General features: G+C 45.0%; 1 protein-coding gene across 4 annotated transcripts in view; it reads left to right on the plus strand.

Moving 5' to 3' along the window:
- PAK5 (p21 (RAC1) activated kinase 5) overlaps positions 1 to 18779 on the plus strand; it is a 130262-nt gene that overhangs the window by 53237 nt on the left and 58246 nt on the right. For 2 of the 4 annotated variants that reach the window (XM_079969807.1, XM_079969808.1), the window contains one exon: positions 15903 to 15984. The exons of the other annotated variants lie outside the window; for them this stretch is intronic. In XM_079969807.1, coding sequence (XP_079825933.1) covers positions 15903 to 15984 — 82 coding nt within the window. The remainder of the gene's footprint in view (positions 1 to 15902; positions 15985 to 18779) is intronic. 4 annotated transcript variants of the gene reach the window in all.

Consider the following 18779-nt stretch of genomic DNA (forward strand, 5'->3'; position numbering starts at 1 on the left):
CATTGCTACCCGCATCAAACAGCACATGTCTGATGATAATAATAATAATAATAATAATAATAATAATAATAATAATATATTATTTATACCCTGCTCATCTGGCTGGGTTTCCCCAGCCACTCTGGGTGGCTTCCAACCGAATATTAAAATACAATAACCTATTAAACATTAAAAGCTTCCCTAAACTATAAATGGTAAGCACGGAAAGGGCCCCCATCTCTGTATCTTTCAATGGCTTCATTTGCCTTAAGTGATGGCATCACAGAGCCAAATCTGATTGGGTACATAGCACAGACATACCCACCCATGTGCTGCTCCACAGTTGGAAGTCGTATAATGCTTCCAAGTACCAGTTGTTGGAAACCATGAGAGGGGAGAAGGGAGCTGCTGTGCTAGTTTCCTGAAGACATCTGGTTGGCCAATGTGAGAACAGGATGGGGGACTATATGGGCCAGTGGCCTGACCCAGCAGAGGTGCTTATTATTGTTTTTAGTACTCTATTTTCAGAACGGAGTAAGGAACCTGTGGCTCTTCATATATTGCTATGGAGAAGTGCGTACATACCTTATTTTTCGCTCTATAGGGCACACTTTTTCCCCTCCAAAAATGAAGGGGAAATGTGTGTGCATCCTATGGAGCAAATGCAGGCTTTTGCTGAAGCCTGGAGAGCAAGAGGGGTCGGTGCGCACCGACCTCTCTCACTCTCCAGGCTTCAGGAAGCTATCCGCAAGCCTTATGAGCGCGGCAGGAGTTCCCCCAGCGCTCCGAAGGCTTGCGGATAGCAGCCTGCAGCCTGCACCCCAGGGAGCGCAGTGCCAACTGCTGCTGCCCTCACCGGGCTTCAGGCAGGTATCCGCAAGCCTTCTGAGCGCGACGGGAGTTCCCGCCGGGCTCCAAAGGCTTGCAGATAGCAGCCTGTTCTGGGGGCTGTGGTCGGGAGAAGCTTGGGCTTCGCCCGTCTCCAGCCCCGCAAGCTCCGGGAGCGGCAGCGAGGTTGCGCGCAATCTTGCCGCCGCTCCTGGACCTGTTCTGGGGGCTGGGGTCGGGAGAAGCTCGGGCTTCCCCCGCTCCAGCCCCGCGACTAAAAACGAAGCCGCGCGCAGCCTCTCCCGGCTGGAGAGGTTGCGTGTGGCTAAAGAGGAAGCCAAGACAGCGAGCGGGATGGATCCCACTTGCTGTCTTGCCTTCTTTGCTCTTTAGGGCTGGGGGGGGGGGAATAATTTTTTTTCTTTATTCCCACCCCCCCTAAAAACTAGGTGCGCCCTATGGTCCGGTGCGCCCTATGGAGCGAAAAATACATTTACCATTTCACAGAACACACCACAATTAAGCAGGCATGAGTGGCAAGAATTTGCTTGCACCCTCATATTTGGTTACCTCACCATCCTAAAGAAGTTTCCTACCAACAAGCATATCCAAGCCCGGCCAAGGCTTCTGATATTTCGACATTCTGAAAGTCCCACACTGCCAGGACTGGCTTGTGAAAAACAGCTTGAGGTAAGGCAGGAATGAGACTCCATGGGACAAACCTCTGTGATGAATCCAGGAAGGTGAAACAAACAGTATCCAAAGAGAAAAATAGCATTGAAGCAGCACGATTGGGGGCGGGGCGTGGGGAGACACAGGACAGAATGTAAATAAATAGATCTTGGAGAATATCCACAAGTGGGTTGTTGTTTTTGCAGGGGGTGGTATTTCTGTCCTCCAGAAATCACTATTTTTGGGCCTAAATTTGAGAATATATAGTCTTCCAGATAGTACAGGCAGAGCTGCAGCTGGTGAGGGGAACTTGCTGTCGAAACATCTCTAGCTCCTCCAGAGCACCCCCCCCCATTCCTTATCTTTCTGTATAGTTACCAGGATTCAGTGGGTTGCGTAAGTGCTTACTGTTTAAAGAGTTTGCTTCTCAGCTGCCGGGTGCTGGGAGCATCTGCTTAGAGAAGACATGCACTGTGAAAATACAGAATATTTGCCTCTTTGTGGTTGACAGCCTGGCAATGTGGTCTGCTAGAGAACTGCCACGGAAAGTGAGATGTTGCAATTAGTACTTCAGGGTCTCTTAATACCTCTCCCCTGCAGAGTCTGCCAACAATTGACTGAAAGATTTAATTAAATTGAAACAGGGAATTAAACATTCAGCTGCTGATACTAGAAGCCGTGCAAGATGTTTCGTAATGGCAAACCAAGTAAAACAGAAACAAAAAACCCAGTTGTGTGCACATTTACCAGTTTTAAGGGTACTTTCAGATCAGGCCTGCACTCTCAAACAGCTATAGTTTGTTCACCACCTTCTTACGGGGTATCCACATGATGCAAGGGAGCAGGTGGCGCTGTGATCTAAACCACTGAGCCTCTTGGGCTTGCTGATCACAAGGTTGGCAGTTCCACTCCCCGCAATGGGGTGAGCTCCTGTTGCTCTGTCCCAGCTTCTGCCAACCTAGCAGTTCGAAAGCACACCAGTGCAAGTAGATAAATAGATACCACTGCACTGGGAAGGTAAACAGCATTTCTGTGCACTCTGGCTTCCATCACGGTGTCCCATTGTGCCAGAAGCGATTTAGTCATGCTGGCCACATGACCCAGAAAGCTGTCTGTGGACGAACGCTGGCTCCCTTGGCCTGAAGAGAGATGAGTGCCACACCCCATAGTCACCTTTGACTGGACTTAACCATCCGGGGTCATTTACCTATTTACCTATGCAATGCAGTCAATCTACTCCAGTTCCTATCAGCCCTAGCCAGCATGACCAAAGATCAAGGAAGATGGGATTTGTCATCCAACAAAATCAGGAGGACCACAACTTATTCATCTATTTTCTGCTCTTTCCCACCCAAATGTTTCTTCCATCCTAAGTGCTATGCAGATAACTTTCTTTTGTCTCCCTTGTATGCACATAGTGACTGATATCCTACTGGCTTAATAAAACTATAAAAACCATACAATGCTATAAATTACAGAGTCTTTGTCTTAGAAGAAGACAAAAGAGGGCAATTCTTTAGCATCTTTCAGGGTTCATTCTTCAGGTAGTTATTTACCATGAGAAGCTCCTTTGCAATATTTCAAAGCAAATTGCTGCATGTTCTCCCAAGCTTCTAATAGTAGCATCCTTCAGCATAGCACTGCATTGAAAGCTAAAGTGCATATTGTCTGAGAAATGGTGGCAAGAATGAATATTTAAAGGCATTTTCCAAATGGGAGGAGTGCAAAGAGTGAAACGTGAAAGCTCACGGGAACTGAAAATGCAAATATTTGCAACATGAGCATCTAATTAATATATTTATATATAGAATGATGGAACACTGGTGCAAGGAATAATTGGAACAATCAGAGCTGGCATTGTCAAAACTTTACATCAGTACAGTTTTGATGCACCAAAAGCATGGCACATAAAATGACATATCACTGGACTACTGAATGATCTGTTGAAAGGAAGGCTAACAGCAGAATCCTGCACAGGTCTACTTAGAAGTAAGTCCTATTGAGTACAACGGACCTATTTCTGTATGTATTTGTTTAATATATTTATTAATTGCTTTCCTCACAAAAGCAATCCAAAATGACTTACAAAGCCAGTAAAAATGCTAAAACCAATTATAACAAATGCAACCAATAAAAGCCTAAAATACATCTGTACAGATAAAAGACAGGTCTTACAGATCCTGCCCCACTAAAAGATGTTGCAAATATCAGGACCGCTTCAAATCAAGGGCCAGTGGGGGAGGAAAGTTTTTGTTTCTTCCTGACACCTAAAATATGCTCTGCAAAAAAAAGTCCATACAAACACATGTCTTCTTGTTGTTGTTGTTTAGTCGTTTAGTCGTGTCCAACTCTTCCTGACCCCATGGACCAGAGCACGCCAGGTACTTCTGTCTTCCACTGCCTCCCGCAGTTTGGTCAAACTCATGCTGGTAGCTTCAAGAACACTATCCACCCATCTCGTCCTCTGTCATCCCCTTCTCCTTGTGCCCTCCATCTTTCCCAACATCAGGGTCTTTTCCAGGGAGTCTTCTCTTCTCATGAGGTGGCCAAAGTATTGGAGCCTCAGCTTCACAATCTGTCCTTCCAGTGAGCACTCAGGGCTGATTTCCTTCAGAATGGATAGGTTTGATCTTCTTGCAGTCCATGGGACTCTCAAGAGTCTCCTCCAGCACCATAATTCAAAAGCATCAATTCTTCGGCGATCAGCCTTCTTTATGGTCCAGCTCTCACTTCCATACATCACTACTGGGAAAACCATAGCTTTAACTATATGGACCTTTGTTGGCAAGGTGATGTCTCTACTTACAAACACGTGTATATTAGGATAAATTCGCACTGACATTCGAATTTCCACGACCATTTCTATTTTTAAAAAGCTCCCAACCCCCAATATTACAGGAAGATAATACAGAAAGATGAAAGAAACTGATATAAATAAAGGCAAAAACAGAGAGAGGGTTTCTTTTTAAATAAATAAATTGCTAATTGATGTGTGTTATGTACTGAGTTGAATAGGATCCAAAAGGCAGCAGTCCGATTGGTCCACAGGAGTGAATCCACAACCTGACTGGCCTACAGGAGAATCCCGGAATTAGCCAATCACGTGGGGCCCATTTTGTAAATAATGTATATAAGCAGACCTTCTGGGGGAACTTCCATTCCTCCTCACCACTATGAGCTGAATAAAGAGCATGAAATCCACTATCAACTCTGAGTATATTTCAATGTGGAAATGTGGAGAACTGAAATTAAGATTGGAAAATGAGAAATGGAGATAACCTAAATCATAAGACAATGGCAGGGCCACATCCTGCAGCAGAGAAGGGGTAGGGGAAAGCAAGGAAGGATTCTCTGTTGAGTAGAGCAGTGTTTCCCAACCTTGTGCCTCCAGCTGTTTTTGGACTACAATTCCCATCATCCCTTGCCACTGGTCTTGCTAGTCAGGGATGATGGGAGTTGTAGTTCAAAAACAGCTGGAGGCACAAGGTTGGGAAACACTGGAGTAGAGCCCTCAGCACTTCAACATCTTCCTTGGCGTCCTCCTTTGAATGTTGAAAGCCCCAGGTGCTAGGACACGTGGCTGCTAATGGATGCCAAACATTTTATTTATTCTTTACCGAGACTTGGGGCTTATCCGCCCTTCTTCATGTCCTGTAGCTTTCCCCTGGAGAAAACCTCAATTGGAGCAAATGACAATTTGGTGTTTTTTTCTGGATTGATGTTCGCTCAATTTAGAGCTAAGCAGTACAGGGTAAGCATAAGTGTGAATGAGCCCTTCTGGTAGATAGTTATTTCAGTGTTTGCCTTTCTGTATTATATTTGTACGATGAAGTATCTTTTCTATTTGTTTGTAAGAGTCACAGTCTGAATGAATAAAAAGTTGAGATACTCTCAAGGGCAGATAGCAGCTCATCAGAGTACAGGAAGAGATAGTTGTGGATTGATGGGAGCTGCTGTGTAACAGTGAGGAACAGTTATACTAATGCTGCTCACATTCAATGTGCCCCGATTTTCGATTAGATGTGCCTTTGCTGCAGCTGCATTAACCTTTTCATGGTCAGTTGGGGCCAAAAGCAAGTGTGGGCTTTGTTGCTGATCTTATCAATGAGAAAAACGAAAAATGTTTTGCGTGTCGAGGTCAACCGGGGCCACCCCAATAACTCACAAATCACACCAAATTTTTTGTTTAAGGTTTTTGGCATAATTTTGGCCACAACTTTATTAAAATACAAACATGTGAGTGGTTGCTTAGGCATTGGTTGCGACTATCTGCCCCCACCGTGGGGGACAGACTGACATTCTGCACGCCTGCGAAAGTCAGAAAAGGGGAATACACTTGGGGGTAGCGATGGAGCAGGGAACCTGCCCCCAGCCCTCCCCAAATGCAGCCAGGAGCTCTGGCAATGGCCCGAGCCCCCTTGACAGAGTGGACAAGCAATAGTTAGCCCCTGATTCCTTTAATGGAATCCCTTGCAGCAGCAGCATTAGAGGGGCAGGCACAGCCAATCCATGCCCCTCCACCAGCCAAACCATAAACCAATGCCTAACCGCAACCTTACAAGTTGTGATGATTTGCTACGCAGTAGGCAAAAACCAAATGGCCCCAGCCAATCAGCCAGATGGACAAAATTCCTACCGGGCCCCTGCCCCAATGGCAGACGACCCCATGACAGGCATAGCAAGGTCAAAGCGAACAACCCTAAATATAGGGGGGGGGCAATCCGATGCATGGGCGAAAAGAGGAAGCTCTAGCCTCGTGCAAGGAGTTTTAGCATTTCTGGCTGTCAATCAACAAATGGCAACATTAGCTTCGTCCCAACAACAAGGGAAACCCAATCACATCAGTGGCAAACAATCAATTAGCCCGCCCCACAACTTTGGAGTGTCCTGGTGGCCCCCACCGCAACACGTGCTCTCCATCAAGGAGAACACGCTTTAGCAGACCGAATATAGACCAGGGGTCAGCAAAGTTTTTCAGCAGGGGGCCAGTCCACTGTCCCTCAGACCTTGTGGGGGGCTGGACTATATTTTGAAGGAGGGGAAATAATGAATTCCTATGCCCCACAAATAACCCAGAGATGCATTTTAAATAAAAGCACACAATCTACTCATGTAAAAACACCAGGCAGGCCCCACAAATAACCGAGAGATGCATTTTAAATAAAAGGACACATTCTACTCATGTAAAAACATGCTGATTCCCGGACCATGGGCCTGATTTAGAAAGCGATTGGGCTGGATCCGGGCCCCGGTCCTTAGTTTGCCTACCCATGATATAGAGCTTCAAAATACAATGAAATTAGTGTGCACAATTAGAAACTCAGGAGATTCTTCTGACTACCTAATATATGTAGGCAAACCTTTGGAGATAAAATGAAGCTTGGAAAGCCTAAATTGCAGGAGGCATGAATTTATATAATAGAGACCGGTTTCATTGCATCTCATTCAACTGGGATCATAATACGCAATATGGATGTAACTGTCTATATGTGGCAGGAATGGTGAAACCATGATGCCTGAAGATTTATGCCAAGACCAGCTCTACCATTAGATGTAGCGAGGCACCTCTTGTCAGATAGCTAACCTGCTCTGTGTTTATTAAGCTAGCCAGCAGCATCACTTTTCAGATAAGTAAAAAATAGTCAATGCAATGGTCACAATCAAACATAAAGTGCAATGAAACTCCTATATATATATTAAAAGTATGGAACTGAATTAAAATTGAAGTGAAAATTGCCCACCGCAAATTTCCACTGCAAAACGAATTTAATTCATTTTATTTGTTTGTTTATTTATTATTGCATTTATATCACATGTTTTCCCCAAGGAACTAAAGGTGACACACATGGGTCCCCCTTTCCTCTTTATAGGAACTACCGGTACTTTCAGGTGTAATTTGAAGATTTTTCAATCAATACAGCAAATCAGTAAATCTGAATTAGTTCATTCAATGCACTGAGTTTACTGAATGCCCCACTAATTAACAGTCACCAAAAAAAAACCAAGTGCAACCTGTGACAATGGCCATAGCAGTTGAATTTTTGTAAAAACCTGTCTGTCTGAACAGTTCTCCACCTCCTCTACTATCTGTTTGTGTTATTACGTAAGCGGATCTTCATTGTATGTATTCCCCCCCCCCCAATTAGGTTTGCCTCGCCTAAATACAATAAACTTTAATGCCAAAGGTTACACTGCCTAGATCCCATTTGATACTAAATTTTCACTGGTAGCTGAAACCAGGACCTAGATTCATCAGCTACCAGTGAACATTTAGTGCAAAATGCCATGCTTTGACATCAACATCTCTCAACTCCAACGAAGGACAATATTTGCAGCAGGGACTAGGCAAGTTTGTATCATTGTTCTGTGCTTATCTCATGCTGAGCAGTCAGAAACCTTAAAGCAGATGAAGGGGAGGAAAATTAGAGCCTTTAGCACTCATCTGGTGTATTGAGCAGAGGCCACAGAGAGAATACTTGGAAGCAAGAGATGTTCAGAAATAGTTGCCCCCCAGATTGTTCTGTGCTTGGATGCTGTTGCTCTTTGGGAGGTGAGTGAAACAAACAAACAAAAATCAGCAGTTCTTATGCACAAATCCGTATGGGCTTGCATTTGATGTCTTGTCTGTAGATTAATTAATTTCTCAGATTCAGCAGTATTCAAGGGTCTGGTGTGCTTGCTATGTTAAGGCAAGTGAGAGCTGGTCTTGCATTTTTTATTTTTTTATTTTGCTTGAGCAGGGGACATCAGGCTTTCCTCCTGCTTAACAAGTAAGGCTTCTCAGATAGTAAAAAGTAAAGGCTGTGGCCAGCTGCTTTCTTTGTCCTCTTTAAGACTGTAGTCCAGAATAATTCCTGAAAGGCTTACAGGTGTTAACGGAGAAATCTGAGGGCTCTCTTGGACAAAAAAACAAGGACACCAGCCAGGAATACCAGAGCAAAACAGCAGCCTGTAGGCTTGGTCTTTATTGAAGACTGTTGCGACAGGACTCCCACCTGCCTCAAGGTGAAACAAGATGGAAGCCCTAAGCAAAAGAGAACCCAAACATTTATTAGCTGCTAATCCCCATGTTACACCCCCCACAACTACATCACTAATACATCATGATTACATCATGAAAGGGGAGGTCTGATGGCAGTAATCTGAGCATCCTGGAACCTGCCCCATGGTTCCCCTTGCCTTCCACCAAGCACCCATCAAGTGTAACAAAAGAGATATTCACATTTCCCTGATTCCCAGTCAAATTAATCACATCCTTTTGTCTTCATCTGGGTTTGTTATTTCTGGAATGGCTACCTGTCTGGTGCTCAGGTATTAGGATGCCAGGAATTATCACTCAGGCAGAGGGGCTGCTGAGTAGCTGAGCTCACATGTCTATATGAATTTCCGAAGTCTTCCCAGTGAGCCAGTACACACACACACACACACACACACACACACACATATATATATATACATACAGTGGTACCTCGGGATGTGAACAGGATCTGTTCCAGAGCCCCGTTCGCATCCTGAAGCGAACGTAACCCACGTCCATGCATCTGTGCGTGCACGGGTCACATTTTGCTGCTTCTTCACATGCGTGTGACATCACTTTGACCGTCTGCGCATGCACGCGCGGCGAAACCCAGAAGCAACATGCTCTGTTACTTCTGGGTCGTCACGGAGCGCAACCCAAAAATACTTAACTTGAAGCACATTTATCCCGAGGTGTGACTGTATATATATTTATCAGTGAATTGTTACATTTGGTATTGTGCAGCAGAGGCCCTTTGAAGAGATAGGAAGAAACTGTGATGAAGTGTTTTGTGGGGACAAATCACAAAAGTCACAAAAGTGATTGTGCTGATTTTGGTAGTGGGCTGCATGTGCATGACATCTGCTGGAGACGCAACACCTCCCCAACCTATACATAGATTCCTGCAACACAGGTAACTTTCCCTGTTGCAAATGTATCTTAGAATTGTAGAGTTGCAAGGGACCCTGCTGTCATCTTGTTCAATTAACCTCCTGCAATGCTCAAATCTCAGCTGACGCTTCCCTGACAGACGGCCATCCAACCTCTGCTTAAAAGCCTCCAAGGAAAGAGAGTCCACAACCTCCCAGGGGAGTCCGTTCTACTGCCAAACAGCTCTTACTGTCAGAAAGGTCTTCCGGATGATTAGTTGGAATCCCCTTTCTTGAGAGAGCCAGTGTGGTGTAGTGGTTAAGAGCGGTAGTCTCGTAATCTGGGGAACCGGGTTCGCGTCTCTGCTCCTCCACATGCAGCTGCTGGGTGACCTTGGGCTAGTCACACTTTTTTGAAGTCTCTCAGCCCCACTCACCTCACAGAGTGTTTGTTGTGGGGGAGGAAGGGAAAGGAGAATGTTGGCCGCTTTGAGACTCCATCGGGTAGTGATAAAGCGGGATATCAAATCCAAACTACTCTTCTTCTTCTTCTTCTTCTTCTTCTTCTTCTTCTAACCTGAACACATTGGTTTGGGTCCTGTCCTCTGGAGCAGGAGGAAACAAGCTTCCTCCAACTTCCATGTAACAGGTTAAACATACGCTCCTCCAGGTTAAACATACGCTCTTAAAGGATTAGGGATGTGGGTGGCGCTGTGGTCTAAACCACTGAGCCTCTTGGGCTTGCTGATCAGAAGGTTGGTGGTTCAAATCTGCACAACGGGGTGAGCTCCTGTTGCTCTGTCCCAGCTCCTGCCAACCTAGCAGTTCGAAAGCGCACCAGTGCAAGTAGATAAATAGGTACCACTGTGGTGGGAAGGTAAACAGCATTTCCTTGCGCCCTGGCTTCTGTCACGGTATCTCATTGCGCCAGAAGTGGTTTAGTTCTGCTGGCCACATGGCCCAGAAAGCTGTCTATGGACAAACGCCGCCTCCCTCAGTCTGAAAGAGAGATAAGCGCTGCAACCCCATAGTGGCCTTGACTGGACTTAACCATCCAGGGGTCCTTTCCCATCCCTTTTTATACCTTTAACTTAAAGGATTCCTGGGAGGCTTATATTACTAGATCACTCACTGTGATAATTTTACACAAGACAAAGCTGCAATTGTTTTGTTTTTAAAAAATGCAAAATAGATGCTGGTCTGGGAAAACATGCAAACTATGTTTAGCAAAGCAACTAATTTTGCAAAGCAGTTCGTTTGTAGAAGAGATAACAGGCACTTCCAAACAACCTGTTTGTTGAGCTATCATCCTGAGTTGCTTTGCAGAATGGTTAGATGACCACTGGCCATTTAAAGAGCATGTGTTGTAATTTGTATGCAGGAAGATTAGATGAGTCGTGCAAGATACAAGTTGCACCACACTTCCCAGTGCATTACCGTAACACTTTCCTTATCATAGAAAGACCAATATTTAGGGGAAGTGGGTATGTTGCACAAGACCTCCCAATCAACTATAATTGCACAGCTTGGATTTATTGGTTTGCGGGATTGAATCGCAACCAAAAATAGAGACAGCCGGGAAGCACCAGTATGACAGTTTTCTAATTTTGCTCCATACACAAGTGTGGAGAGAGTGTGTGTGTTGCAGAAGTGGGATTGGCAGGGGCACACACCAGCACGGGCCATCCTAGAAGACTAATCCAATTGCATTGTTTAAGCTGTGCACCATATAGCACAAAACGTTGAATTGGCTGCATTTATAAACACACACACACACACACACACATATAAATTTTAAAATACAAAATTATAAAACATACCACACAATTTATCACAAATACATTCCTATTGGACTTCCATCAGCACCTCTGATAATCCTCTGTCTTATTCACTTCTTACACATTTCCTAACTTAATATTGCCTTTATATTTCTAACGTATCCTATCTCCTTTTTCAGTTTTGCAATATTTCCAATATTAATTCCTCAGAGAGCTTCTTGCAAACCTACAAACATCGTCTGATCATCGCAAATACTTTTCAAATAATCTGTAAATTTACTCCAGTCTTCGGTAGGCTTCTGGTCCCGCAGGTTTCGGACCCTTCCAGTTAGTTTATCAAGTTCCGCATAGTCCATTAATTTCATTCTCCATTCTTCCATCGTTGGTAATTCTTCTTGCTTCCATTTTTGGGCCAATAATATTCTTGCTGCTGTTAGGTAAAGGTAAAGGTACCCCTGCCCGTACGGGCCAGTCTTGCCAGACTCTGGGGTTGTGCGCCCATCTCACTTAAGAGGCCAGGGGCCAGCGCTGTCCGGAGACACTTCCGGGTCACGTGGCCAGCGTGACATCGCTGCTCTGGCGAGCCAGAGCCGCACACGGAAACGCCGTTTACCTTCCCGCTGGTAAGTGGTCCCTATTTATCTACTTGCACCCGGAGGTGCTTTCGAACTGCTAGGTTGGCAGGCGCTGGGACCGAGCAGCGGGAGCGCACCCCGCCGCAGGGATTCGAACCGCCGACCTTTCGATCGGCAAGCCCTAGGCGCTGAGGCTTTAACCCACAGCGCCACCTGCGTCCCCTTGCTGCTGTTACTGCATATAAAAAAAAGCTTACATTCCTTTTTATTTATATCACTTCCCACAATACCTAAGAGAAATGCTTCTGATTTCTTGATTCACACTATAGATTTGAAGCACGTGTAAAGCACATGGCTTCTCCCCGCAAATCCTTGGAAACTGTAGCTTGTTAAGGTTGTTAGAAATCTCGCCTGAGGAAAAACTTCACTTCCCAGGATTCTTTGCACGCGCTTTAGATGTACGGTACAGATTTGCCCTATGACTTCTGGAAAGACCTGATTGAGAGATGCCTCCATGAACCTTGCTGTATGCTTCAAAACATTCTGTGCTGCCTTGTGGAAAGTCCCACTGACCAAAGAAATGGGAATTTGCTCTGCTCACTGTGTTTCTATGAAAAAAACCCCCATGGTATTTTGTCTCACTTCGACGTGACTTGAATCCTTGAAATGTTGCAGGCGGCACCGACTGCATTGCTCATAGTATACTGCAATCAGGATTATGGAGACTGTTGTGTACATAGGATGGTGCCAGATCCAGATGATTTTTATACTTCTTCTGCCCCTTGATCCACATATTCTTTGTTAGCATCACTCTATAATTACAGGCAGCATTCATTTCTTGGATATTTAAGAAATGGTGCTTAATTACGATTGGCACTCTAGGAGAGATGCAGCTGAGCATACTGGACATTTTGCTAGATGAACATCTTGGCTTGGCATTGGAGGACCATTGAAACCAAACAGCATTGTGCGAACCTTTCGGCTTTAATTTTGTAAATTATCCAGAACACATAGCATCAGGGTCCTCTGCAGATATAAAACCAGTGATTTTAGTGGCGCTCTGCCAATTTTAATCAGCTGGGCATCATTAATAGAGAAGATGCAGTCTGAGTAAATTTTCAAGACTTTTTATTTTTTTTTAACATCTTGAATGCGGGGCAAATTGATTTCACACTTCTGCTGCAACTATAAGATCTTCGTTCCAATTAGAGAAAGGCTCAATTAATGCTAATACATTTCATTAATGTAGAAATAAATTTCAGACTTTTGGTTCAGATTTTTCCCTTAGGCAACTGCAAACATGTATTCATTACTCCTCTCGCCCATCTTTCTCCCCTGATAAATCACCACCATCTCTGTCCTTGACACGTCAGTATCATTGACAACATTTCCTCTTCTAATACAGACCAGAGGAAAATGGTAATTTACTTAACTGGCTCAGCAACTGTATTTTGTTATGCTGGACACAACACTGTGTAGAGACTTTGTTCTGGGGATAGCCTTTTCAAAAAGAGATGCTCGCTATTTTGTGAGTCTGCTTTGGACGAGACTGTGGGCACACTCACACCACAGAATTAAACTGGCTTAATGATCAGTCCCTCCTCCCAGGGAACTCTGGGAATTGTAGGAATATCCTAATATCCCCAGCACTCTTAGCAAACTACAGCTCTTGGGCTCTTGGGCCCAAGGTGGAGGCTCAGCTGATTGAATGTTCTTTCATGGAAAAGCTTCTCTGCACATAGAAAATGAGATATCAGGGGGCCGTTTCTAATCTAACCTTTGTCCTGACATGCTAGTTTTCTCTCTGTGTGTGGTGATGCAGAAAACTATACGGAAGAGAATTCATTAATGCTCCTCCAGTTTATTGAGCATCCACCCTGATTTGCTTTTGCAGACACTAATGTCCAGTTCCGAGGGCCTTCTGGAGGTTCCCTCACTGCAAGAAGCAAAGTTACAGGGAACCAGACAGAGGGCTTTCTCGGTAGTGGCACTTGACCTGTGGAATGCCCTCCCACCAGATGTCAAAGAAATAAACAACTATCTGACTTTTAGAAGACATCTGAAGGCAGCCCTGTTTAGGGAAACTTTTAATATTTGATGAATTATTGTATTTTAATATTTTGCTGGAAGCCACCCAGAGTGGCTGGGGAAACCCAGCCAGCCGGGTGGGGTATAAATAGTATTATTATTATTATTATTATTATTGCAAAGCTTACACAAAGGGAGGGTTCTGGTCTTTCCTGAGCATTCATTATGATTTGCAACTAGCATTCATCTTGAATTTATCCTGATTTACTTGTATGGCGGCAGCAGAGCATTGTAATCAGAACCATCTTTCCCATAGGGCTTAGTGGTGCGTCGCACCAGGGCACCAGCCTCTCACGGGCACCCCAGTGAGTGGGGGAGCTACGCGGATTTGCCGGTGGCCTCCCCTTTCCCTGCATGCCCGCCAGCTGCACCCCATCAATCATATGGCTGGCGGGCGTGCAGCTAGCCTCCCAAGTCTCCGTGGGAGGAGAGCGATCCTTGTAGAGGCTTAGGATGGAAGCTGTCTCCCGCCTACTATATGGCTGGCATGCATGCAGCTTTCTTCCAAAGCCTCTGTGGGGATTGGTCTCCCACAGTGGCATGGAGGAGAGTTGCGCCCCCGATGGCTGGCAGTGCACAGATTCCCCCCCCCCCTACACACTATCCATGGTAATTTGGGGGTGCTGGGCTGATATTTGCACCCCAGAGCCACATCTGCTAAAGATGGCCCTGATTGTAATCCACTTTATTTGTGCTAAACAACTTTTATAGTCGTATAGGCTAGTCCATTAGGGCAAATCCAGTGCCCCACCCAGCTTCTGGCCCAGAAGGTGGCATTGAATGTCAGCGTCCTCCTCCTTAGTCTCAGAGCTACCATGATTGAACTCAGTGAGGAGAAGAATGGGGGAAGAGCTAGAATGGGTTGGGTCTGTCTGTCATTGGCTCTGCCTCAGCCTACTGTTGACGTCCCTTCCCTCTGCCTAATAATAATAATAATAATAATAATAATAATAATATATTACTTATACCCCACCCATCTGGCTGGGTTTCCCCAGCCACTCTGGGCAGCTCCCAACAGAAAATTAAAAACACAATAAAACATCAAACATTAAAAGCTTAACTAAACAGGGCTGCCTTCAGATGTCTTCTAAAAGTCAGATAGTTGTCTATTTCCTTGACATCTGATGGGAGGGCGTTCCACAGGGCAGGTGCCACTACCCAGAAGGCCCTCTGCCTGCAAGTCCCAAGAGGTATCAGTCACAACTTGAAGCCCTCCAAAAAAACATTGGAAGTCTGGAAATGACCCAAGTCCCCGCCTACAGTCTGAAGTGGTCCATGCCCAGATATGGGTTGGACACATTAGTGAGAACAAGGCCTACTTTCTCCTGGTGTGCAGTGGCGAAGGAAGGGGGCATGGGTACCAGCCTGGGGGCGTGACATCGCTGCGGGCAGCCGCCTCTCCCTTGGGACGCTCGGGCGGGCGGGCGCTGCCCCATTGGAATGATGCTCACATAGCCAGGCACCTACCCAATTGGGACGACAACTTGCATGGGCAGGCGCCTACCCCTTGGGACTCTTGTACGTGCGACGTGCCACACCCCCATGTGTGGCATGCCACACCCCCACCGCCCCAGGTACTGTAGCCCCTTCCTCCATGACTGCTGGTGTGATTCCCCCGGAGTGGTGGTTTCATGTTTACTGGATGCCATTGGCATGCTTTTCCTCCTGCCTTGGCTAGTCAGTTGCACCACTGGTGTAGATTTGTGTCACATAGTGGGACAAATGACTACTGGGAGAATAAGAGAGCCAGGAGGCACACAGCATGTGGGGAATTGGAAACCAGAGTACTGATGTGAGCAGCACCTGACCCTTCACTGGCTGTCAGCCAGAAAGCTAATACAGGGCTCACTTTTTCCCAGTGAGTGCTGTTTTAGAGCCTCTGTAATGTCAGCTGATGCATGAAAATAGGAAATACAAAAGTGGCTTTCATTGTGCGGGAGGCGGTGGAACATTGTTCCTCAAATGACAACAGTGTTTCTCTAGTTACCCTTTGCCAGCGTTTACTATTTCTGTACAAGCCCACATTGTCTTTGATGGTGTGTGTGTGTGTTTTATTTTATTTAGTTTTATTTATTTCATTGTGCATCTCTATTAGATGTTTCTCATGGGCCAAGCATCCCGAGAAACCCTGCTGTGCTGTGGTGTGACCAGTGAAGGCATTTTCGACAATAAACAAGGTATTGTGTGCTTTGGAAGAAACATTGACAATGGCAAAGCCCAGATGGCTTGGAACCGTTTCAATGTTTTCTTCTTGCTGTATTAGTGCATAGATTTCAGTAACGGTGGTGGCTGTGGGGCGGGAATGGCCAACTCAGAAGACATTTGGAGCATAGCTGGGAACATCAACCGAACTCAAAACAGGATGCACTATAGCCATTTGCAGAGGGTCTTCATGTATGCACATGAACATGGAAAGAGATGGATTGTCCTTTCTGGTCCTCACCAAAACCATCACATATTTGAGGTGTTGTATGCATCTAAACCAAAGGAGGCATTTGTCTTTGTGCTAAGGCAGGGTTTTCCAAACTTGGGCCTCTAGCTGTTTTTGAACTACAACTCCCACCATCCCTAGCTAGCAATTTGTGGAAATGTGCAGTTTTCTGAATTGTGTGACGCAGTTCTCTAGCCAAGTTGAAAGCACCTACTGGGGTAAAATGTGCATTAAAATGCATGCACACTAGTGAACGCTACATGCAAAAATGCATTTTATCTTGGAAACTGCTTAGCAATAAGGTGTATATTAGGCTGCAGTACATAAAAAATGTGTATTAGGAGAGATGTTCGCTAAAATGCAGATTAGTTTTCCTGAGGACTTTTAAAATCATCATCATCACAAACTGATGTGGTAATATGGAGAGCTGAACTTAAGATGGGGGAAATGATAACCCAAAATTGACAGATTCTCCCACCCCTAAAAAAGGTAAAATGTAAAAGACCCCTGGACAGTTAAGTCCAGTCAAAGGCGACTATGGGGTTGCACCGCACATCTCGCTTTCAGGCCGAGGGAGCCGGCGTTTGTCCACAGACAGCTTTCCGGGTCATGTGGCCAGCATGACTAAACCGCTTCTGGCACAATGGAACACCATGATGGAAACCAGAGCGTACGGAAATGCTGTTTACCTTCCTGCCGCAGAGGTACCTATTTATCTACTTGTACTAGTGTGCTTTTGAAATGCTAGGTTGGCAGGAGCTGGGACAGAGCAACAGGAGCTCACCCCATCATGCAGATTCGAACCTTCTGATCAGCAAGCCCAAGAGGCTCAGTGGTTTAGACCACAACGCCACCCGCTCCCCTACTCTACCAACACCATTTGGCATGCACAGGAAATTTCCCCTTATATCAGAATCTCAAGTCAAACAGTGAACAAAGTGGTTGGTGTGGGTGTGTTTTCAGAAGTAAGGAACATACTGAAAAATGTTTAAGCCTTGAAACTGAAAGGTCTATATTTAAGTCATGTTTTACCTGTGCGAACACATTGACATATAACCCTGCAGCTATGTACTATCCCCTTTCACTTTTAAAGATTTCTTCCTGCTGTTATCCCAGCATGCACGACCTTGCTGTAAAATACAACAGACTTATTTAAACTGGCAAGTAAATCAGTCTGTTTTGGATGTAATAGTATTAAGTTATGGGTGTGCACCATATTACTTGTGAAATACAGTGCAATTTACAATATTGTACAGAAATAATATCACCTATTACAGTTAATTAAGCAGTGACAGGTTTATAGAGTGCTGGAAGGTGAAATTCAGTTTAGATTTGGGTTCTTTCCCCCTTATTATTGCTGTTAGCCAAAGACATTGCAATGCATTAACAGAACCGGTACCATTGGTTTTTACCTGGCTCTACTTTTTTCAGGGTTGTATGGTGTCAGTCAGCTGATGGTATGAATTCCATCAACAGAACTTGGAAGGCTTGTGGGACCCTTCAGGGCAGACTGGGGGGCAGGGACTGTAGGTGGAGGGTGAATCCCCCCAAATTGCTTCCCTCTCCATTCCACTGACTTTCAGTCACTTTCAGCTGAGCGACACTGTTGGTTGGATACAACCTTCAGAACAGTTTATCTCCTAGATAGAAAATGACTGATCACACTGCTGAGTTGCTTAAGCTGCTTTTGCATACACCTGAGTCAGCTTTGGCCTACTGAATGACGTGGAACAAATCAGGGTGAGCAGAGCTCCATTCCAATACACTGCATGAGCCAATCGCTCAGTGAACTACAATGCTCAAGGGTGAAGGCCATTGTAATGGCTAGTAGAATAGCACGGACACTGAGGTCCAGCTCCGAAGGTCTTCTGGCGGTTCCCTCCCTGCGAGAAGTGAGGTTACAGGAAACCAGGCAGAGGGCCTTCTCAGTAGTGGCACCCGCCCTGTGGAACGCCCTCCCATCAGATGTCAAGGAAATAAACAACTATCTGACTTTTAGAAAACATCTGAAGGCAGCCCTGTTCAGGGAAGTTTTTTTATGTTTGCTGTTTTATCGTGTTTTAATATTCTGTTGGGAGCCTCCCAGGGTGGCTGGGGAAACTCAGCCAGATGGGTAGGATATAAATAATAATAATAATAATAATAATAATAATAATAATAATAATAATAATTATTACACATGCCTGTGCTCAGGTGGGTCTGCTAGCCTCTGAAGTGAATTAAGACTAAATGCTAACTAGGATTGCTTTATTGTTTTCTGTATTCTACCAAAGTTTTACCCAGAAGAGATATTAATTAGGAAATATAAGGGAAAATTAGCAAGGTGTGATAACAAATAATCACATAGCATCTAATGAAGACTTTGCAAGGTATAGCAGAATAATCCTTTGAATGTTTCCTCATAATCACCCCATGGAGTTTTGTAGTGCTTAATCCCAAGGTCTTCTTCTTTGGCGATCACTCGTAGCCGAGTAAAATTGTCTTCCATAAACACAGTTTTAACAATGAGTCCATAAGTGACTGTGGTGGCCAATTCTATAC

This window comes from Podarcis cretensis (assembly GCF_951804945.1).
Source record: "Podarcis cretensis genome assembly, chromosome: 3".
In the NCBI taxonomy this organism is placed as follows: Eukaryota; Metazoa; Chordata; class Lepidosauria; order Squamata; family Lacertidae; genus Podarcis; species Podarcis cretensis.